General features: G+C 39.1%; 2 protein-coding genes across 4 annotated transcripts in view; both read right to left on the bottom strand.

Moving 5' to 3' along the window:
* LOC6603244 (protein Wnt-5) overlaps positions 1-15,939 on the bottom strand; it is an 89,127-nt gene extending 73,188 nt beyond the window's left edge. For 2 of the 3 annotated variants that reach the window (XM_026985579.1, XM_026985581.1), the window contains exons 1-2: positions 15,448-15,939; positions 2,197-2,612 (exon numbers count right to left, since the gene is read on the bottom strand). In XM_026985579.1, coding sequence (XP_026841380.1) covers positions 2,197-2,312 — 116 coding nt within the window. In that variant the 5' untranslated portion in view covers positions 2,313-2,612; positions 15,448-15,939. The remainder of the gene's footprint in view (positions 1-2,196; positions 2,613-15,447) is intronic. The other variant, XM_026985580.1, reaches the window with a different exon arrangement.
* On the bottom strand, positions 356-1,667 carry LOC6603249 (probable salivary secreted peptide). Its single transcript, XM_002028190.2, has 2 exons — positions 1,248-1,667; positions 356-681 (listed from the first exon to the last, which is right to left on the bottom strand). Exons 1-2 carry the CDS (start codon positions 1,431-1,433, stop codon positions 505-507), a joined length of 363 nt encoding a protein of 120 aa, XP_002028226.1. The 5' UTR covers positions 1,434-1,667; the 3' UTR covers positions 356-504.
* Positions 15,940-24,854: the final 8,915 nt, after the last annotated feature.

The raw sequence follows: 24,854 nt of genomic DNA, 5'->3' as shown, positions 1-24,854 counted from the left end.
CAAAAGTACGGATTCTAAGATAAAACCCTAAATATGACCTAACTCTACGCTACCAAAAATAGAAGTGATCTTTTAGCTTAAGTTGCCAAAACGCCAAACTGGGAATATTTAATATTTATTTATTGAGTGATTTTTTTGCTGTCTATTAAATGTAAAAGTATAAGAGATTTTATCTCTCTTATATTATAAACATAATTATAAAAATAATCAAGAAAAAAAATATTATATATAATTAAATTATATGACAATTGGCAGAAATGTTCTTATATAGTATGTACATATTACATTAAAGTCAATAAAAAAAGGAAAATTATGAAATGACTATCTGTAAAATGACTCAGTGTAGTTGTATTGTACTGTGATTCTTGCGCAAAGAGAATCCTTATTTTAATGGGTCATAATAAAAGAAGCAAAAGACTTTTTTTTTCAAGATTCCTTACTATTTTATTTTACGCATTTTGTTATTTATTTACTTATGGGCTATAATCAATTTGGATACTAGTTTTATTTTCCGTAAATTTCAACTCGAAATATAAGGCCATAGTTGTACTGAGATTGAAGCTTGATGTGTACAAAGTTGAAGCCGGGACCTCCAGAGTAAATTGTAGCATGGCCACCCGTGTTATTCGTCACCTGGTCGAACGCCCGTATTCCCGTAATGATTCTCCCGTTACCAATGCCCTGTAGTGTGTGGAAACCGAGATATATATATTGTGGGAAAGAAGCGCGAACAAGTTGTATACATTTTTACACAAGGCCTATTATAGTTCGTGCTTGAATTTGTATGTTAACTAGCTTTCTCATATAGAAGATTTCATATATGTAGATTTCAATGTGGGGGCTTCAAGGAAAAAATGTCTACCTCGGAAACACTGGATAAAGATATAAATGAAAGATTTAAGTTTCCGATGCACTGGCGAGCATGTGAATATTTTAGATCAAAACCTAAGACTCGTAATCAAGAAAACGTTTTGCTGCTTCGAAATATACTCATGTTATTTTTTATCTGAATTATTAAAATATTTTTGCAAGTTTTTGCTCAAAAAAAGGTTGGAATTATATACTTTTTAAGACACTAATATGTGTAAGCTATTTTCCAGTATGTTTCCGCCAGTGCTGGAAGTTGACAACACACACAAAAACAGGAAATCGGACAGAATATATATTAGTACATATATATACATACATATATACATTCATATGTATTTATGTATACATATATATGTATATGTCACGATGATGCTTACGTTTTTCGGATATTTAATCTCATGGTTAACATATCGTCCCGGGGATGATGCGTTTGCCACGTTTTCAGCATGTAAAAGTTGAGCGGAGTTTGAAATATTTCCCCATGTACTGGATACTGCATAGGCTGTTGCCACACAGCTTGTGACTACTAGCAAACGTATTAGACTCTTGTAGTTTGTTGCCATTTTAGCGTCTATAATCTATGAACAAAAACTCCTTGATAAGTGAACAAGCACTATTTATAGAGCTGATTGAACGTAGTGTTGATTTGTAGTAAGATGCTTCTAGTTGTTATTATTTTTTTTGTGTTATCGGGGCATGTGCATGTATATAAACTCTTATCAGTTTAAGTAGTGTCTACTATATGAGCGGTATTGAAGCGCTTTTAAATTAGAACATGTATAACACGAGCTCTTTCAATTTATTATACGCTACGGGGCTGCCGGTACCGTTTAAGTAAAGTTCAGATTAGAAACTAAATCGTTGTGTGGCAGCTTGTTTTGAGTAACAGCATTCCATGTGAGTCTCCATTTAAATATGAGAGGCATTTCGTTGAGCATCACTTTCTCTTTGTCACATTGAAGAGCTTATCAACTAAGTTAATCAACAATGTATTATATTATATGTAAGTTTATTAAAAATGTTTTCAAATTTTAAAAACATCCCAGATATGGTTTTAATTTACATTCATTTTAATTTCTTTAATACAAATTCTACTATAAACTGCATAAAGGTTTAACTTAAAATAACAATTATAAATATGACTTGACGTAAAAATACATTTGGGAAATAGTATGTACGTATATTATGTTTGATCTATTTAACGATTTTTGTGTCAAAAACTCTACTAATTGATACCTTTAAAAGCGCAGCATTTTACAAATTTCAACGATAGGGTTGGAGAGTATTTAAATAACTAATAAAATATATACAAGCAAAAGTACTTACATCCATGTTGGCACACCTTGCGATCCAGCCGCGGCATTAGTCCGTGACGCCATCAGAAAAACACAAATTAAATATACAATCCACAATGGGCAATGCTTCCTTTTAAAAACATTCATTTTTAAATAGGGGTAAATTGTTTTGTGCTTGACGATTAAACTTTTAATTTCTTATTGTAGAGTTAAATGTTTGATGTGATAAGTTGGTATCGGTACCACATAATAATCCAACTTATATCTTTGTGTCTTTTGATTAAAGTTATTGTAAAGCTCAACTTGAACGAAGGAGCCCCAGTTTGTTAATTTTGCGTTAAATTATTCCTCGTTGATTTTTTTTACATGTAATCTATCCAAAATATACATTTGAAATCAATTTCATTTGTTTGTGGGCTACGTGCATTTGATGAGTGACATTTTGAGCTGCAATACATATGATACGATTAATAGCGTTAGAAAGTAATTTAATTTATTAATAGTTGTAAATATATGTCCTGACTCGATTAAAAATAAGTAATTTCAGAGTAAGTTCAGAGAACAGTTCAATAAGTAAAATAGTACAAAAAAAATCGTTGTAAAGTGCAGTCAAAGTTGAAAAACTGCTCAAAGGTTAGGTACTAATGAATCCATATGCTCAGGTACACTCAATATTCGAATAATTTTCCATTTCGCGCCACCTCAATTATGTTGTTGATTATGAATGAATATGCAGGCTAGTATTTCTACCTTGACCTGTTTTTTTGATCAGGTTTTGCATGCAAGAATTAGACTATTTATTATTTAAAACTTGCATGTTCACTTCCGCGAGAGGGAGAATCTTTTGACAACAGCACGCCAGCCAAGGAAATACAAAAGCCTAGGAAAAAATAATTCCAGAAAAATTCTTAGACAAACTATCACTGAAGGTGGACTGCCCCAAACAAGGATTTGGAAACACAAACTCATTTTTTGAGAAAAACGAAATTACTGCAGAGATAACTGGGGTGAATATTTACATTATCAAAAACTTGGGTGTCATTTTAAATATTTTAAACTGCAAAGAAAAAATAAGTACCCTCAATTTTGGTGAATATGCGAAGACTACAGAGCTACTACTGGAAAAATATCCTGAAAAGAAGCTAACTACCACGCTTCATAAAATTCTGGCACATGGTCAAATTTTAATTTAACATCAGAGTCTACCAATTGGAGAGATGTCAGAGGCAGCCCAGGAAACGAGAAAAAAAGATTACAAAAAATACAGAAATAAGAATACGTGCAAGACATCACGAATTAAGCAAAACCAAGACCTTTTCAACATGTTGGCAGCCTCTTCAGATCCATATATTTCATCCATTAGATATGTGAGATCACAAAATAAATCGGCAAGCAGTTATTCTTCAGAAATAATAAGCTTATTAGTTATTCCCCCCACTTAACAGGAGATGGAGGATTATTTTATAGAAACAAAACAATTCAAACAACTTTCAGATTAAAAAAAAAAATAGTTTTAAGTTGCTTTCATTTAATCGATCGACTTGCAGTGCAGTGTTCTGTTTCTTTTCGGATCCTAATGTAGGAACCATAATATGATTCTGAATAATATTTCATAATTTGTTCAAGTCTTAAAACATAATTTTATCCATTAATTATTTAATTAATTAAGAAATACAAAAATAACTTTAAAAAAAATCAAAACTAAAATTCTATGATATTTTTTCAACGATATTTATTTTTATAAATTTATATTTTCTAATAGATTGTCCACAACACTGCTTTCAACAGGAATCTTTCAGTTGTATTCTGTCACATGTTGAAGAAGTCAAATAGTTTGTATTTGACCATTTGATAGCACTAGGCAACAAAATTGAGCTTTCTTTTTCCGCTGTGAGCCAAACCTAATTATACCCGATACTCAAAATGAGTATTGGGGTATATTAGATTTGTGGTGAAAATGGATGTGTGTAACGTCCAGATGGAATTGTTTCCGACCCCATAAAGTATATATATACTTGATCAGCATCAATAGCCGAGTCGATTGAGCCATGTCTGTCTGTCCGTCTGTCCGTCCGTCCGTCTGTCCGTCTGTCCCTTCAGCGCCTAGTGCTCAAAGACTATAAGAGCTAGAGCAACGATGTTTTGGATCCAGACTTTTGTGATATGTCACTGCTACAAGAATATTTCAAAACTTTGCCCCGCCCACTTCCGCCCCCACAAAGGGCGAAAATCTGTGGCATCCACAATTTCGACGATACGAGAAAACTAAAAACGCAGAATCGTAGAAGATGACTATATCTTCTAGAGTGCAAAATCTGAGCCAGATCGTATAATTATTATAGCCAGAATCAAGAAAACAATTTCATTCTTTCTCGCTCTGTCTCTCTCTAACACACAGGTTTCATGGTCGGTTTTGCCAATTGCAAAATATGAGTTCAAGGATCTCAAAACCCATAAGAGCTAGAGCAACCAAATTTGGTATCCACACTCCTGTGATATCGGACCTTGACCGTTTTGTGTCAAAATTTCGCCCCACCCCCTTCCGCCCCACAAAGGACGAAAATCTGTTGCATCCACAATATTGCAGATTCGAGGAAACTAAAAACGCAGAATCATAGATAACGACCATATCTATCAGTTTGCTGAATTTAAATCAGATCAGATAATTTTTATAGCCGAATAGAAAAAAAACAATTTTCAGTGGCTACACAGCGCCCGACGTCACGCTCAGACTTATTTTTTGTCTCTCTCGCACGCACTCTTTGTCGTGTCGTTTAATATTAGCGCCGTCTGCCGGAGGAGAGCCATACTGACTTCGTATCGGGTATAACTGTAGAGTTGCGGTGTCCGCAGCAACTCACAACGTTCCCCTTCGTTTTTTTTATATATTTGGGGCTTTACAAATGGTTAATGTTCATTTTATTTTTGTTTAGTTTTTATTTAAAAGTTTTTCTAATCTCGTTTATCCATAGAGTTTTACAAACGATACCTTCAACGACGCCTAATTAATGTACCATATTGAAAAAATATACCGAAACAATTATCAATTTTTAAGTTGAAAGCTTGATATTTCAGGTCCGCCCTATTCAAAAAAATGCCTATTGTGAGGACTACGAGAAATCCTATTTTTTGAAAGGGATACGAATTGGAGAAACGTAGCACAAAGTAGAGTTAAGAAGAGACTATGTTGAAAAATAAAACGATTTTTTATCCAAAAACCTGTGTTTGATTAAAAAAGTCACAAACTTATTGAACAGCCCTTGAATAAGAGCTAGAGCAGATATATTTTTCATTGGCTGGAAAGAGGATAGACGGACTGCATACGTAGCTATATGGTATTTATAAGTTATATTAATCCACTGTATAACTTGAGTACAACAATCTAGCTTTAAAGGAGTTTGCAACTCTGGAAACGTAATGAACCCACCTATTAACTGACCCTCAAAACGTTTTAGCGTCACTTGAGAATTTAGGAAATACTAAGTTTTTAAATGCAAAATTATGATTTTTATACCCGATCCTCAAAATGAGAAATGGGTAAGCGTTTTTTTTTTATCAGCATCAAAAGCCGACCTAATACATGGCCATGTCTGTCTGTCCGTCCGTTTTGTTTGACGCCTATATATTAAATTTGTAGTGAAAGTGGATGTGTGTAACGTCCAGATGGAATCGTTTCCGACCCCATAAAGTATATATATTCTTGATCAGCATCAATAGCCGAGTCGATTGAGCCATGTCTGTCTGTCCGTCCGTCCGTCTGTCCGTCCCCTTCAGCGCCTAGTGCTCAAAGACTATAAGAGCTAGAGCAACGATGTTTTGGATCCAGACTTCTGTGATATGTCACTGCTACAAGAATATTTCAAAACTTTGCCCCGCCCACTTCCGCCCCCACAAAGGGCGAAAATCTGTGGCATTACAATTTCGACGATACGAGAAAACTAAAAACGCAGAATCGTAGAAAATGACTATATCTTCTAGAGTGCAAAATCTGAACCAATCGTATAATTATTATAGCCAGAATCACGAAAACAATTTCATTCTTTCTCGCTCTGTCTCACTCTAACACACAGGTTTCATGGTCGGTTTTGCCAATTGCAAAATATGAGTTCAAGGCTCCCAGAACCCATAAGAGCTAGAGCAACCAAATTTGGTATCCACACTCCTGTGATATCGGACCTTGACCGTTTTGTGTCACAATTTCGCCGCACCCCCTTCCGCCCCCGCAAAGGACGAAAATCTGGGGCAACCACAAATCTCAGAGACAATTAAGGCTAGAGTATCCATCTTTGGTATCCGCACTTCTGTTAGATCTCACTATAAAACGTATATCTCAGAATTTCGCCCTACCCCCTTCCGCCCACACAAAGGACGAGAATCTGTTGCATCCACAATATTGCAGATTCGAGAAAACTAAAAACGCAGAATCATAGAGAATGACCATATCTATCCAGTTACTGAATTTGGATCAGATCGGATAATTTTTATAGCCGAATAGAAAAAAAAACAATTTTCAGTGGCTACACAGCGCCCGACGTCACGCTCAGACTTATTTTTTGTCTCTCTCGCACGCACTCTTTGTCGTGTCGTTTAATATTAGCGCCGTCTGCCGGAGGAGAGCCATACTGACTTAGTATCGGGTATAACTGTAGAGTTGCGGTGTCCGCAGCAACTCACAACGTTCCCCTTCGTTTTTTTTATATATTTGGGGCTTTACAAATGTTTAATGTTCATTTTATTTTTGTTTAGTTTTTATTTAAAAGTTTTTCTAATCTCGTTTATCCATAGAGTTTTACAAACGATACCTTCAACGACGCCTAATTAATGTACCATATTGAAAAAATATACCGAAACAATTATCAATTTTTAAGTTGAATGCTTGATATTTCAGGTCCGCCCTATTCAAAAAAATGCCTATTGTGAGGACTACGAGAAATCCTATTTTTTGAAAGGGATACGAATTGGAGAAACGTAGCACAAAGTAGAGTTAAGAAGAGACTATGTTGAAAAATAAAACGATTTTTTATCCAAAAACCTGTGTTTGATTAAAAAAGTCACAAACTTATTGAACAGCCCTTGAATAAGAGCTAGAGCAGATATATTTTTCATTGGGTGGAAAGAGGATAGACGGACTGCATACGTAGCTATATGGTATTTATAAGTTATATTAATCCACTGTATAACTTGAGTACAACAATCTAGCTTTAAAGGAGTTTGCAACTCTGGAAACGTAATGAACCCACCTATTAACTGACCCTCAAAACGTTTTAGCGTCACTTTAGAATTTAGGAAATACTAAGTTTTTAAATGCAAAATTATGATTTTTATACCCGATCCTCAAAATGAGAAATGGGTAAGCGTTTTTTTTTTTATCAGCATCAAAAGCCGACCTAATACATGGCCATGTCTGTCTGTCCGTCCGTTTTGTTTGACGCCTATATATTAAATTTGTAGTGAAAGTGGATGTGTGTAACGTCCAGAAGGAAGCGTTTCCGACCCCATAAACTATATATATTCTTGATCAGCATCTATAGCCGAGTCGATTGAGCCCTGTCTGTCTGTCCGTCCGTCCGTCTATCCGTCCCTATCAGCGCCTAGTGCTCAAAGACTATAAGAGCTAGAGCAACGAAATTTTGTATCCAGAGTTCCGTGATATGTCAGTTTTACAAGTATATTTCCAAACTTCGCCCGCACAATTCCGCCCCCACAAAGGACGAAAATCTGTGGCATCCACAATTTTGGAGATACGAGAAAACCAAAAACGCAGAATCATAGACAATTACCATATCTAGCACATTGGAGAATCTACATTAGATCAGATCAGATTATTATAGCCAGAATGAACAAGTGGCAAAGCCTTCCACGCGCTTTGTCTGTCTGTCTGACGCAAACTGTGCGTCGTGTAGTGTGAGCTCTCTAGCGAGTCAAAACGGCTGATGTAGATGTATGTGTGAGAATAGAAAACAAAACAGAAGGAAAAAATAATTTAAAAGAAAAAAAAATCGATTTAAAAAAATTTTGTTTGGCTTAAAAATTAAATTTTCCTTTTGCGAATATTAATAGCTATATAAATAATAAAATCACATATATAATGTCTGAGTACCGGGAATAAATTAATCTCACGTTTCTGTGAGTCCACAGTCCCTTGGCAAATGAAACAGTTTTCTTTCTCTTGGATGATGTATTAAGGATTTTAGGACAGTTTGCATTAAAAATACAACTTCAAAAAATCAGCTACAAAGAAATTACCAAGAAATTCAGAAGGTACTTTGTTACCCTTAGCCATATCCACACGCTGAGGGTCTTTCCAGATCTACCCGTACTTTCCGGCCTATTTGTTTACGCATATGAAGTACAAACTACAATCAAATTACACTCTGAAATATTCCTTAAATTTATACAATTTCATATTTACCATCATCTTGAAATTTAAAATATTTAAAACTTTTTGTTATTAGGGTAATCCCTAGCTAGCAGTTATTAAATAAATAAATAAATAAATCTATGAGGCAATCCCCAATTACCTTCATTACCTTCATTCGCTCCTGCTTAAGCCGGTTGTGTTTTTTTTCTTGCTCCCGCATTCTCCGCCCTTTGCCTAAATATCATACAACATTGTTGGGACTTTGTTTTGATATATTATAGCATCTCTTTAATTTGATTCTACTTTGTGTTAACCACCAGTGTTTTGTTTGTAAACAAGTGTTTAATATAAATTCAATATTGCAACGTAACGCATCGGACTCGTGCAGGCAATTTGTTGTTGTTTTTTGCCCAGTCTGCTTTTCGTTATCGCTTCTTCGGTGTGCACTGTTCTCGCGCATCAGCGTTTGCATCGCCCACAATCTCTCGTGAGCATAAGAGGGCTGCTCGCATTGTTGCTCTCACTCTCTCTGGACTGCCTATACTCTCCCTCTCTGTGGACTTTTCTTTTGTGTCTCTGCTTTGGTGAGTTTACTGCTCGTTTTCTGCACTTCGTTGGATCATCTGCTTTGAATTATTGCCGCTGCAGCTGATTGTCTGGCTCGCTCTGCTGTCTGCTCTCCTACTTTACCTGCGATCTCACTCCGTTCTTTTATTATTCGTGCACAGTGATTCTACTGCTGTCACTAATGGCAATCGTTTGTAGTGCAAAGAAATGTGAATTCGGTGGTGTAATCATTGGTGATTCATTTCTTAGCTGCTGGCTGTGCGACAATTTTGCCCACATAAAATGTGCTGGTGGTGGAAATTTTGGCCGGCTGAATGATCTGATCTCGAAACGCATGGGCCTGTCTTGGTCATGTCTGGCTTTTCGGGAGATTGAGGCCGAAATGCGCACATTTATGAGACAGACTCGAACTGGGTTTCTGGATGTCCGGAAACAATTTGTGGCTCTCAACGAGAATTTTCTTGCCCTTGAATCACAGTTTCTTGGGCTCAAACTCTTGAGCGAATCGCCTAGACGGAAAATTCCGCATAATGATACCAATCTCTTGCAACCTAATCCGATTGGTACGCCTGCCTTCCACCTTCATCCATCGGAAGCATTTCCGTGTAGTCATGCCACGCCGTTGTCTGTAAATCCGCCAACGGTGGCTCCGGTGTTCTTTACACCGAGCAATGTGCTTCCTTCGAGCACCCAACTTCCCAACAGCATCAATCCCATCCCTGCAGTTTCTGTGGCCGTCACTTCTGACGCGGTGAGTGCTCCTAGTGCGGGTGTGCTGGTTGCTGACGACGTCTTGCCAATTCCTGCTCCGATTCCTGCTCCAATTCCTACTCCAATTCCTGCTACAGCCATTGCTGCCAATTCCTCTGCCCTTGGACCGAGATCTCTTTTAGGAGTGGCTCCACCATCTCTATCTCGCTCGGGACTTCAACTTAGAGCAGTGGTCCCTCGGAAAGCAATATTTGTTTCTCGTCTTATTCCTGAGGCTACAACGGAGGATGTTAAACAACATCTTTCCTCTAAACTTAACACTTCGCCTGCAGATATAGTTGTGACTAAATTTACATTTAAACATAAGCGCAACATATCATCCTTTAAAATTCTTCTCCCTGATTCTTTACTATCCAGTTCTCTAGTACCGTCAATATAGCGTGAGCATACAATTGTGCATGAGTTCCTTCTCAAAGATTCGAACTCGAATCCAAGAATTACCGAACATGCTCCAAAAAACTGATGTACTATTTTTCCATGCACTATCAGAACGTTCGCAGTTTGCTGGGAAAATTGCGTCAAATTCATACTAATAGCGCGTCCTTTGATTTCGATGCCATCGCGTTTACCGAAACCTGGCTTAACTCCTCTGTCAATGATCATGAAATTTTCATTGATAGTTACACTATTTATAGAATGGACCGCCCATCTTTTGCAGGTGGGGTTCTGATTGCAGTTAAATCTGTTTTCTCATCTGAGTTATTCCCATTCAATAACATTCATGGAATTGAATTTGTTGCAGTCAAAGTTCGTGTCGGCTCCGCATTTTTTTATTTAACCTGCTCTTACATTCCTCCCAGGTCTGATGCTGAGCTTTACTTACACCACCTCTCAGCAATTAATACTGTTGTTTCTGCATTAGGGTGCAATGATCGAATTATTGTCATTGGGGACTTTAACCTCCCATTTCTTTCTTGGCTGCCTTGTGATGACGCTAACCTGTTGTTTCCCAATTGCCATAATGACTTTATCAATGGGCTAACGGATATTTCCCTTGTCCAAATTAATGCCGTTAAAAACATTAGGGACAGACTTCTTGACCTCGTTTTTGTTAACGATGGTTCTCTTGCTACGGTATCTAGAGCAAGCCCAATATCTCTCCCTGAAGATCCTTACCATCCAACTTTGTTGATATCACTGGAGTGTACACAATCTGGAGGTGCTGACAGTTCCATGGCTCCTTGTCACATAAAGTGTTTTCGCAAAACAAACTTTATCGATTTAGATCTACATCTCTCGCGTGTTGATTGGTCGTTTCTTTATTCATTACCGAACATAGATGCAACTGTTAACTCTTTTTATAGTTCTATTTACTCCGCCCTTAATACATTTGTTCCAGATATCACTGTACCTGTATCGTCCAAGCCTCCCTGGTTCTCCAAGTATTTGTCATACTTAAAAAATAATAAATCCCGGCTCTATAAAAAGTACCAGAAGTCGGGCTCCACGTTGGCCTTAGCTCTATACTCCTCCGCTCGCTCTCTGTTCCTTGCCGTCAATAGTCAGTGTTATAATCATTACCTTTCACAATGTAGTAGTAACTTTCGTAGTGATCCTAAAAAATTCTATTCGTTCGTTAACTCTAAGCGCAAGTCAAACGTTTTTCCTCCGTCCCTTCATTACCAGAACAAAACAGAAGCTTCTGCTGTTGGTATTGCAAATTTATTCGCTAACTTTTTCCAAACAACGTACTCCTCTCATATTTACAACGCATCCACTCCGTATCCGTACCAGCTACCTCAAGCTAACAGCATTTTTCTGCCCTTTTTCGAGGAAAGCATTGTTCTGGAAGGTTTGTCATCTATGGACATATCGTTTTCTGCGGGTCCAGATAAGGTACCAAGTTGCATCTTAAAACACTGTGCCCAGTCCCTTTGCAAACCCTTGACCTTTCTCTTCAACCTCTCCTTGCAACAGTCTTGTCTCCCAGTAATTTGGAATGAGTCCTATATCATTCCGCTTCACAAAAAAGGTTCAAGATCAAACATTGAAAACTATCGTGGTATCGCAAAGCTTTCCGCCATCCCGAAGCTTCTTGAGTTCCTGGTCACCCGGCAACTGCAACATCTTTGTTGCAGCTTGATATCTCCGTCACAACACGGTTTTTTCAGACATCGTTCAACATCGACTAACCTTCTTGAGTTTTCTAACCTAATCCACCGTGGTTTTCAAATTGGTTTGCAGACGGATGTAGTTTTTACGGACTTCAGCAAGGCATTCGATTCTGTGAACCATGCTCTGCTTATTAACAAGCTCTCTTTATTAGGGTTCCCAACGAATCTTCTAGATTGTATTTTGTCCTATCTCTCTAACCGTACTCAACGTGTTTTGTTTTCTAACGTGTTGTCAAATACTGTTAATGTTACTTCAGGTGTGCCACAGGGAAGTCATCTGGGCCCGCTTCTGTTTATTTTATTTGTGAATGACCTTCCTCAAGTTATAACATACTCTACTACACTAATGTATGCTGATGATGTCAAAATCTGTCTTTCTTACTCTGATTGGTATTTGCACACACGCCTTCAACTTGATCTAAGTGAACTACTATTGTGGTGTTCAACTAATCTTCTTTTTCTGAACCTTTCCAAATGCAAACTTATGACATTTTACCGTCGCGCTCCTCATTTTGTCCCATATGTTCTAGGAAATCATGTCCTTGAACGAATTTCGAGTTCAAATGACCTCGGAGTCCTTTTTGATCATAAGATGTGTTTTAACACCCATATTGCTGCAACTGTTAATAAAGCTAAGGGTGTTTTAACGTTCATCAAGCGTTGGTCCAAGGAGTTTGACGACCCGTACGTTACGAAACAACTGTACATCTCGTTAGTACGTCCTATATTGGAGTATTGTTCTTGTGTGTGGAGCCCGCAGTATAAAGAACAGCAGGCTGTTATTGAATCCGTGCAAAAGCAATTTTTAATTTTTGCCCTTCGGAACTTTAACTGGGACTCAGGTAGAATCTTGCCACCCTACCGGTCTAGGCTAAATCTTATTGACCTGCCGTCGTTGCACCATCGCAGAATATGCAATGGCGTAATGTTCGTGCACAAGCTCCTTCTTGGGACTGTTGACTCCCAAACTCTCTTGGGTCAGATTGACTTGGCCGTTCCATCTAGACCTACCCGTACTTTTAGGCCTATCCGTCTACCCATATGTAGGTCTAACTATGCTGATCATGAACCTTTTAGGGTTTTATGCCATAATTATAACTCCCTCTGTCAAACCCTATCCCCTGAACTGTCTCTTAAACTAATTGCATGCAATATTTATAATCATTTAAATTGAGCTAACTTTTAACTTATCTTTTTCCGCCTTTAGTAACTAAGTACCATCATTAACAGATAATTTGTTAATTAATACATAAATAAATTAATACCTGAGTACCCTAACATATCAAATAGCACAATTCACCCATAACCTATCGCAATATCATTCCTTATCTATATTCTTGTACGACGCCAAAAATCCTTAAAACCAATTATATCCTGCCCCAGCCGCCATGATTCTAAATGAAAAAAAATAATGAGCTGTATAAGATTCCATACGCTTCGAGGACGTTGCAGTTTGTCCAGTGATTGGACAGACAATGTTGTTGCAGACATTCTGTCAAATCCATGAATATTAAAACCGGTTCTTTATGTTGCTCCACCGCAGATAAGATAATGGAGTCCTTTATGTGCATTTTCTTGTTGTTTTTTTTTTTTAATTCATTTTGTTTTTTTTCTAAACTTTGGTTTCTTTCCTTTATTTAAAGACAAATCAGCAGTTCTAATAACGCTGTAACCTACGGTTGCCATTGTAAACGCCTATTCTGCGATGTTCCGTTTCGATAAGAAACAAACGGCACTGTAGCTGGGCTGTCAGTCTCGCTCTTTACTCCAACAAATTACCAATCGGCTATTATATCTCGATCACTTCTCCAGAGGGTCGGAACTACACGAGGAAGAGTGTGTGTGAGAGAGATTTTTATGATTATCTGTTTTTGTCATTCTCGTATCTTCAAAATTGTGTTTTTTTTTCAGATTATTGCCAATTGGGGGTAGTGGCAATTTTGGAAAACGAGCTAGATTCTGTGTGATATCACACATCCTGGATGTTACATACATATGTATGTACATATGTACATCTACGCGAACTGTTTAATTTGTAAGTATTCTGCGGTTTTCCGAAACTAAATAATGACCCTGCAACATATCAGACCACCTTAAATATAATTGCTCCTGGTTACAAACAAGAAATATGTATGTATGTATGTACATATATATGTAGATGTGTACATTCAGACACACAAAACCAAAACAAAACGCTTTATTTTTACATATGTATGTAAAAAAAGGATATATAAAGGAATAGACATATACGAATATAAATTTACATATGTACAGTGGCTCATAGCTTAAATGAACCAGAACACTTTTCACACTTAAAAGTGTTATAACTTCTAAACCACCTAACCTACCACTAAAAATAGAATGTACATTTGATTTTTAGTTGGTTTAGAAGTTACATATAGCACTTTTGAGAGTAAAAACGTGCTCTGGTTCATTTAAGCTATGAGCCACTGTACATACATATGTATGTATGTACATACGTACTAGTATATGAATGCAAATTTACATGCATTTACAGACATATAAATATGGAAATAAATATTTGGATATTTTCTTTATATATATATATATATATATATATAGATATATATGTATATAATATACATATATGTAAGTACATTACATACCGATATAAATCTTTCTTTTGATGAATGAAGACGGCAATGTGCGTTTTATTGATGTTTGTTTATGTCCACCCGCCATTTACATACATATGTATGCATATATGTATGTATATACATAAGCAGACAGATTTTTCTTAATTTTGTAGTATTTATGTACATGCATATATCTCATATGCAGAGAAAAGTGAATTATTTTCGTTATATATGTAGATGACAAACATATATAAATATTGAATTTCATATAAACGTATGCAAATTTATTTAGTTACAAATCATCAATTAAAAGGAAAATACAAATTTTTTCGTTTACAACAGCAATAGGCTGAAACGCATGTGCGTACACATATACGAACAGGGTAAATATGTACATATGTACATTTGAATGTGCAGAAGTATTTACATATGTATGTGTATACATAATTGATGATCCAAAAATTATTAAAATAAGCGCAATGTGTTTTATAGTTACATATGTATGTATGTATATGCACAATATATTAGACCCTGCTGATTATACATGCATGAAAATACATACATACATTGTACAATACAAATACAAATACAATAAAATACATACAAACAATTGTTTACATCCAGTGTAACAAAAATCCTGCACTTTTATCTAAATATGTATGAACATTAATATTATTTAAATACATATATATGTACGTATGTGTGCATAAGAACTGAATAGTACCGAACATACATACATATGTAGGTATTTATTTTTAATGAAATGTTTCACTAATTGGATGCTTTCAGCTTGCTTCGGACGTACATTTTTAACTATGCATAAATGAATGGATTTGTAAAAATAATGTAAATTGGTTTGTTTGTGTACATACATATAGACACTGAAATAAGCTATTTCTCCAGCATAAACATAATTTGAAGTATATTGCACTCGTTATATTCATACATTACACACTTAGTTATAGACATACACAACAAAACGAGAACTGGATTTGTAAAAAGTATGTATATATGTATGTATGTATGTAATCAACCACAACCGTATCAAGCACGAAGGAATCTCGGAAGAATAAAGCACACGACGAGGACCGGAGGAGAGTCCACCCTCAACGCAAGTTCGAACACAACACACAACTCGTTCGGCATTGAAGTCTTTCGTGGTATCCAAACACAGGCAGGGTCGAAATGTTGCTGTAAAACCAACCACCACCAGTTGAAAGAAAGTTTGTTATACCTGGTACTCGCAGAGTTTAGGGCTATATTAGTTTTGTGATGAATGTCGGTGTGTGTTACGCCTAGAAGGAAGAGTTTCCGATTCCACGAAGTATGTACATACATATGTATATTTTTTATCAGCATCAATAGCCGAGTCGATATACATACATATGTACATAGATATGTCTGTCTGTCCGTCAGTCCCGATGAGTGCCTAAATCTCAGAGACTTCCACGCCTCTTTCGACACCCCAAAGGACGAAAATCTGTGGCATCTGCAATTTTGAATACAAAAAACGCTGGAGTACCATGTATAAAAGTAAAGCCGCGGCCCTTTCTGCAGCTGACAACGTTTATGCTCGTTTTTCCCGTTGTGCAACATGTTGCAGGCTGCTCTGTTGGTACATTGACTATGATCTTTGAAAGTAATGACGTATAAATATATGCATGTACGTATATGTATATGAATAAGTATATGTATACGTACAACAAAAATCGAAGCACTTAGACGGTATTATTATTTTGACCAGATGTTTTAATTTCTAATAAATGTTTAAAAGATAGATTCATTCCATCCGTTTTATTACGTTGTTCATTACATCTGCCAGGAGTTTCGGTATTTTGTATTTGTATTTAGCTCTTGGGACGTTAGGACGTTTCACATATGTACATATGTATGTAGTAAATTATATGGCTTGAAAGCACATAAATATGTACATATGACTATCGCATTATTCCTAACTATAGCGTTAGGAATTTACATATGTATGTACAATGTAAGTATATGTGAAATACGCAGGACTAAACTGGGAATCTGTTGTTCTATTAAAGCTCTCCATGAATCCACAGTATTCATAAAATCACAGCTACATATGTATGTATGTCGTTGCTACTTTAATGCTTTCGATCAGTACAAATCCTGCCTTCAGTCAGACTCGAATCCCTTAAAACCAATTGCGAGCACTGCGGATTAAAATAAGCTAGTTTGGTTCGTAGTCTCGGAAATGATTTATTGATGACATTTTCCGGAAATATCTGTTTTTTTTAACTGCTTCAGACATCTGGATATCTATTTCGCTTTAAGTTTGATTTGATATCTTTCTGTCTGTTTTGTTGTAAATTTGATCCAATTTCAACAATGTGGCATCGCATGTATACATGCTTACTGATATCGATAGTGTTACCGATACTCGTTTGGCATCAGAGCGTCTCTTTTGTGCCCTTCTCCAAAAACATATGAGCTAGTCACCCTTTTATTTTATTTTTTTAAATAGTAAAAGATTTAAGGATCTGGATGTGTCGCGACAAAGGCGATGCAAATTGCATTGCATTGCCATTCGCTCAAGCAAATAAAATTAAATATTCAGCCTGTTGAAACCAATTAAGTTTGTCGCCAGGAAGTAAGGCTAGCAATGTTTATTGCCCGGCGGCACTAATATCAATTAGATCGGACAAAATGCACTAACGTAAATAAGACCACTTCAACGAGGGTCTACGAAATGCTACTGGCGATGAAAAATAATGTCTTAATTGATGCAGCGTTTCTCAGATTCTAAGTAAGAAAAATTACATAGCTCTAATTATAATGATAACAAATTAATTTATATTGTTAAAACATTTGTATTAACTCTGAAATTAAATTTAAAATTTACTTCTAACAGAGTTATCTCAACTAGAAATATCAACCCAAAATGTAACTGGTAATGGTAATGTTATGGTGGGTAAAAAAATATTAGTGGTGTTTATGCTTAGTTAAAAAGTCTATGTCGTCGCTAATTTTAAATAGGCGCTTTGAAAGAAGAATTATCCATAATTGATTAAATTTTTTGTAAGCGAGTCGTACGCATGGTTCTGCAAAAGCTTCAGTAAGCAAATTGCTTATAATGATGAAGTAAAGTGAGCTTCATTAACTCATTTACCATATAAAATAGTAGTGAATATTTGCCCTCTCAAAAACCCTATGTTGGCGACAATCGCTGGATTTCAATTAATCATGCAGTCAAACGAATTTTACAGCAATGGATTGAGCTGAAAATGCATTTCAATGTTTCTGCATTAACAGAACATTTCCACAAAGCTTCAATTTTTTGGGTTTTTTGGAAGATATTAACTATTTATATTTGTATTTTGCTTTGCATGTCGCTCCAATTGAGCACCGAGATCATAGGAACTATAAAAGCTGGAACAACAAATTTGTTTTATTGAGGTCTTATTGTTGTTCTTTATAAATTATACAGCCCCACAAAAAAAGTGTTGTGCGTGGTTGACTAGTGTATATTCTAGTATACTACTAAAATTATGTTTGAATTTTTGGATCAAATTCTTTACAGTTATACATTTCGCATATAAATTGAAAGTCCACATTTGGAGCTTCAACAGCTTATGTTGACCGAAACCAACTCTACATTTATACCCGATACTTAGTTAATATTAAACGACACGACAAAGAGTGCGTGCGAGAGAAACAGAAAATCAGTCTGAGCGTGTCGTCGGGCGCTGCGTAGCCACTACAAATTGATTTGTTCCTTTTGGTTATAAAAATCATCCGATCTAATCCAGATTCGGCAACCTGATAGATATGGTCATTCTCTATGATTGTGCGTTTTTTCCTTTCATCAATATTGTGAATGCAACAGATTTTCGTCCTTTGTGGGGGCGGAAGAGGATGGGGCGAAATTCTAAGATATACTTTTTATAGTGAGATCTAACAGGAGTGTGGATACCAAATTTTGTTACTCTAGCGTTAATAGTCTCTGAGATTTGTGGATACCCCCAGATTTTCGTCCATTACGTGGTCGGAAGGGGGTGTGACAAAATTTTGAAATAAACTTGTCAAGGTCCGATATCCCAGAAGTCTGGATACAAAATTTTGTTGCTCTAAATCTTATAGTCTCTGAACACTAGGCACTCATAGGGACGGCTATTGATGCTGATCAAGAATATGTATACATTATGTGGTCGGAAACGATTCCTTCTGGATGTTACACACATCCCCTATCACCGAAAATCTAATTTACGCCTCTACTCATTTTGACTGTCGGGTATGAATAGAAACGTCGCGCAAATATTTTTCTTCTCGAGTTGTCAACTTAAACTCCTCTTAAAAAATATATGTATTGTTAATCTTTGATTTTATCTGTAAAGTGGTGATCCTAGGCTGGGGTCAGTCTCAGTCTGCCCAGGGTCACCTACAGTTTATTTGTAAGTTGCTGAGACGTTGAGACGGGTCGTGGGCGCATGGATCGCCGAGCCGTCGTCAACGACGGGGCATTCGGGAGAAATTATGGTGGGGGGCTGTGGTGAGGGGAGCGGGCGTTGGGCCGGGCGGGGCGAAACTCGCCAGGGGCCGCTGCACACCCCGCCCTCAGCAGGGTAAAAACTCCTGTTGCCAAGGTCGAGGTGAGCCGCGGGTCCGGTGAGGAAGAGGAAGGAAGAGAACGCCTACCGCTTCTCACTCCAGCAGGGTAAAACCCTGTTGCCAGAGTCAGAGCGGGAGCGCGGGGGCCGAGAACGGTCAGGAAAACGGAAGGGGAAGGGGGAGAGATGACCGCAGTCGGTGGTCCGACCGGGGAAAGCAAATGGAAGCGAAAGAATTCTTAGTCATACGATCGAAGTTTATTGGCCTGATGGCCTTGGCCATCGGCCAGCTCACCCGCGGATCCGGCGTCTGTATTCCTGCAGCTCGTCCATTCTTCCTCTCTTCTTGGGCGCCCGGCCGTTCAACACTTTTTGCTTCTCTATTCACTGTCCGCGGCGTTCTGTCTTCGCTCGCTTCTGAAAATCGACTCCTCGCTCTTGCAACGGTCGCTCGAGGCTCTCACCACGCCTTGCGCTCGTTTTCGGGCCAACGGGACTTTCTCGAAAGAGATCCGCTCTGTTGCCGGCCGAGCATGGCTCTCTCTCCTCGCTGTTCTCTTTGAGGCTATTCTGTGTGAGCTGGCCGTTTGGCGGGATTTCGGCTATGCAAAACTTAACTAGCTTATTTACTACCATAGAAGATGATTTTAACTGATACAAATCTCGCTCCATTGCGATTTACTATATTTTCGGGCTGTCTTCTTAATCAATTAGCTCTCGTTACTATGTGAGGCTCCCAGTATGGGTCCTCACATATCAACTATTCCCCATTTTGTTTCCCTTTCCGACAGCATTATGGGTAGACGAGGTTGGCAACTCGATAATTCAGTCACATTAGTGCACATTTGTTTGAAAAGTTGAATGTTAACTATTTATTGTTGGCTTAAATATTAAGAAGCCGAGATCAAATTTTGGGAGCTGAATTATTATATTATAATATTCTAAATCACAAAAAAAATTCAATCCGATCAGAGCGATATATAGTATAGCTGCCATAGGAACCATTGGCCAAATATCGTATTTTTTAACTTTGACCTCAAGTTGGCACCTCTAAACATTGTCGAATCGGGCTTTTCGCCCATACAAATAAGAGCAAGCTCAATGTACTTACATACATCCATATATACATTTTTATACCCGGTACTCAAGAAGTATTTGGGTATTTTTCCAAATTCTGTTTTTACACGGTATTGGTTCCTAAAAAACCGTGTAAAATAGACATTAATGGTGCTCATCCCATAAATTTTCCGAACAATATGTAGAAGATTTTCCAGTTGAATTCGCTTTGGTGCGGCGTCTTTGTTGCAGAACGAATACTAGAGCAACAGTTGTATCTGCCCCGGTCGAAATTAACGGAAGTATTTCGGGACTCCCGAAAATCCGCAGTACTATCATGACAAATCGGCTGGCGAAAATCCTCTAGCTGAACCCTCCACGAGGGTTCCGGCTGGGCAATGGACACTGCATTACCCCGGACAAGGGAAATGCACTGTCGCTTGCTCTGTCCGGGGTAATGCAGTGTCTAGCTAAGGCTATGGTCCGGCGTCTTCCCGATTCAAAGTCGGGGGAACCGAACCAGGGCCATGGCTAGAGGTGCCTGGCGGTCAGGCCTAAAACGCTAGGGGGTGGTCCCCCCGAAAAATATTAACCAGTATGGACCCTCGGGCCAACTATGGAGTCGAAGAAGGAGCAAGCACGGGTTGGGATGTCAACCCAAACGTCGGTGGGAAGCGTGACTGCTACCACCGGCGGGCACGGGGAGGAGCAGTCCTCTCTGCGTGTCGCCAGCGGTCACACCTCAGACTTGGCGGGAGCAGGGCATATCAGCTGCAAAGCTACTGCCACACCTAAAACTCAATCCGCACTACGCAAGCTGAGCCGCACAGATGCCGTGGTCGAAACAGTCATGGATCCGGAGAGCGTTTTTTCATTAAGCAGGACGGAGGAAGAGAGCCTTCTCCGCTCACCAGAACCAGGCACCAACTCCCTGCGTAGGGAATGGTAGAAGTATTCCAAAGAGGGGATGAGGACTAAAGCACAATACAAAGCGGCCCTCAAGATCAAAAGCCGGCTCCAAGGTAAGGCAAACATCTCCCAGGAGGAGAAAGTCAAGCTGGTCTGGGCCGAGCATCCAGTAGAGGGGGGCCGGCTAAACTACGCACAAATGCCAAAAATAAGGGCGTCGAGCGGTGAATTCGCCAATAAGGTGGAGGAGATGATAGCCTCGAAGAGGCAACGCTCGACTGAGAGTGCCATCAAGGACACTCCAGGGAGCTAGCGGCAACGCGGGCCCAAGAGTGCAGACCCTCCACCGGCCAAGAAGCCAATAACTAAGCTCAAAGTGAACGTCAGTGACGTGACCAAACGATATCTGATCGTGGCACTCATCGACCGCAGCGAGGAGAATGGCAAGATGACAGCGGCATAGTGGAAGCTGGTGCATGCGCGTCTTGTCGACGCACTGTTTGGGCACATGGAGGAAGAACCCGCGGCCCCAATTCCCACTTTCGATAGTGCTGGGTGACTCAATGGGGTTAAAATCCTAAAGTGCAGTGACGACCCAACCCTAAGGTGGCTGACGCGCACGGCCTCCCAATTGTGGGAGGGGGCCAAGCTGGAGATCGTGAATCGGGAGCTTCGAAGGAATGTGTGATCCTTCAAATAAACAAAGAAACAGAAGATCTGCTGTACCCCAAATTCGGGAAGATGGCGTGGGGCATGGGTAGTGTCTACCTGTGCCTCAAAAAGCTCCACCCCAAAGACAAGGACGCACACAACCTACAGGCAGGCGAGGTGGAAAACGACTTAGAACTTGAGTCCATCGTGGAGGCCGACCAGGGTCTTGCGCTCGAAGACGCAGAGGAAGAAGAAGAGGACGGTGACCTGACGCTGGTAGTCAACCAGGTGCAACTGAGGCTGATGCTCATGATGCTGAGTGTGCTGCAGCTAAACTTGCATAAAAGCAAGTTCGCGTCGGCGGAGCTCCTCAATGGCACGGAGCAAGGGCTCGTCGCCATAGCTTTAGTCCAGAAGCCCTGGATTGCCACAGGCATCTCAGTGGCCGGACTAAAGTTCTCAAATCATAACTTGTTCTATTCAACATCGGTAAGCAGGAATAGGGCCGTCGTACTCGTACGAAAGGGAATCCATGCTTACCTTATGTCTCATTACAGCGCGGATGACCTGACGGTTGTGATGCTGGAAAGTGAGAAAAAGCGCCTTCTGGTGGCTTCCTGCTACATGGCTCACGACAGACCCGCACCACACGACGAACTCAGGAGCCTGGTGACAGAAGCCGGCACTAAAAACTCGTCAACTCGTCATCGGGACGAATGCCAATGCCCACCACAATGTGTGGGGAAGCACCGACATCAATGATAGAGGTGAGTCACTCTTAGACTTTATACTAGCAACTAATCTATATATCAAACGTCGGGGAGGAGCACACCTTCGTAGGTCCGACCTCATCCAACGTGCTAGACCTAACACTTGCAACGGGAAACAGTACTACGGTATCTAGCTGGAGGGTCCTTGAAAGACCTTCCTTCTCAGATCACAAGTACATTCAGTTTAAGTGCGACTTCAAACATTCTTCAAAGGTCATAGTCTATAGAAACCCCCGGAATACATACTGGGTGTAGCGCCATTTGAATAATAATAATTGTTATTAGGATAGTATTTCATGAAGTCTAGTGTAAGTTAGGCTAGGGCAAAGCGGGAGCGCAATAAAAGCTCGCTCTCTCGCTCTTGGCGAATTCGCCCCGCTTTGCCACCGTAGGTAAGGTAGGCATAGAAGAAATTGTTTTAATATATGAAAGGAGTCGAGAAAAATCCATGAAATCGAACGCACGCACCCCTTTTCTTTCGTCGTATTAAAATAAAAAATTGCAGTCACCCAAGAAATTTCGGTATTGTTATTTAGAAAAACTATTCCAAAATTTCATGGCGCCCCCGGGTGGACTTGCAATTTAAACGTACATATTAATTCAAGTGGAAGGCAAAAAGTGACAGTGACACAGTGAAGAAAAGATAAATAGCCAAAATCTATTATACATACATGTACATGCATATGTGCGGCAGCTAAATTGCCAAATTGACCGCGACGTGTGTGCAAATAATCAAACAAACCAAACAAAATCAGTCTGCAGCTACATATAAACAAGAGGGGAGTACAGCACCTGGAATTTCCTATCTTCCCAAGAGGTATTTGTGCAAAAAATTGAAAGCTCGAGTGAAGACGAAAAGATTAAAAAACTCGCAATTATTGTCTTGTGCTGAAACAATTGCACCTCGCTTTCAATTCTTGGCACATACGTATGACATAGTAGAGCTAGATTGCATGCTGTAGTTAGAGTTGAGCATATATATTAATACATATATACATACATATGTACATCTAACCCTCTTGGACGCAATAACTACACATATAACTCATTATACCCGATACTCAAAATGAGTATTGGGGTATATTAGATTTGTTGTAAAAGTGGATGTGTGTAACGTCCAGAAGGAATCGTTTCCGACCCTATAAAGTATATATATTCTTGATCAGCATCAATAGCCGAGTCGATTGAGCCCTGTCTGTCAGTCCGTCCGTCCGTCTGTCCGTCTGTCCGTCCGTCCGTCTGTCCGTCTGTCCGTCCCCTTCAGCGCCTAATGCTCAAAGACTATAAGAGCTAGAGCAACGATGTTTTGGATCCAGACTTCTGTGATATGTCACTGCTCCAAAAATATTTCAAAACTTTGCCCCGCCCACTTCCGCCCCCACAAAGGGCGAAAATCTGTGGCATCCACAATTTCGACGATACGAGAAAACTAAAAACGCAGAATCGTAGAAGATGACTTTATCTTCTAGAGTGCAAAATCTGAACCAGATCGTATAATTATTACAGCCAGAATCACGAAAACAATTTCACTCTTTCTCGCTCTGTCTCACTCTAACACACAGGTTTCATGGTCGGTTTTGCCAATTGCAAAATATGAGTTCAAGAATCTCAGAACCTATAAGAGCCAGAGCAACCAAATTTGGTATCCACGCTCCTGTGATATCGGACCTTGACCGTTTCGTGTCCAAATTTCGCCACACCCCCTTCCGCCCCCGCAAATGACGAAAATCTTAGGCAACCACAAATCTCAGAGACTATTAAGGCTAGAGTAACCAAATTTGGTACAAACACTCCTTTAAAGTGTCACTATAAAACGTATATCTCAGAATTTCGCCCCACCCCCATCCGCCCCCACAAAGGACGAAAATCTGTTGCATCCACAATATTGCAGATTTGAGAAAACTAAAAACGCAGAATCATAGATAATGACCATATCTATCTATCTGAATCTGGATCAGATCAGATCATTTTTATAGCCAAAAGGAACAAATCAATTTGCAGTAGCTACGCAGCGCCCGACGTCACGCTCAGACTGATTTTCTGTCTCTCTCGCACGCACTCTTTGTCGTGTCGTTAAATATTAGCGCCGTCTGCCGGAGGAGAGCCATACTGACTTAGTATCGGGTATAACCGTAGAGTTGCGGTGTCCGCAGCAACTCACAACGTTCCCCCTCGTTTTAACTGCAATCGCTGTCGCCTCTTTCCCCTTTCTCGTTTTCGTTGTGTCAAATATATGTATAGTTGGGTCGTTGGCCAAGCACGCATACCAATACGCAGCTGCAGCGGTGAATTTTTTCGTCTCGCTTTCGCTCTTCACCGTTG

The sequence above is a fragment of the Drosophila persimilis genome, unplaced genomic scaffold (genome assembly GCF_003286085.1).
Source record: "Drosophila persimilis strain 14011-0111.01,24,50 unplaced genomic scaffold, DperRS2 tig00000002-arrow-pilon, whole genome shotgun sequence".
NCBI classification, from domain to species: Eukaryota; Metazoa; Arthropoda; class Insecta; order Diptera; family Drosophilidae; genus Drosophila; species Drosophila persimilis.
The sequence above is the reverse complement of the archived record's forward strand: the minus strand, read 5'-3'. Positions and strand labels throughout refer to the sequence as shown.

Bases quoted from the DNA above. Each gene is read 5' to 3' on its own strand.
- LOC6603249 (XM_002028190.2), bottom strand. From the start codon at position 1,433: ATGGCAACAAACTACAAGAGTCTAATACGTTTGCTAGTAGTCACAAGC. The intron at 682-1,247 runs GTAAGCATCATC...CACACACTACAG, and splicing joins AGATTAAATATCCGAAAAAC to GGCATTGGTAACGGGAGAAT.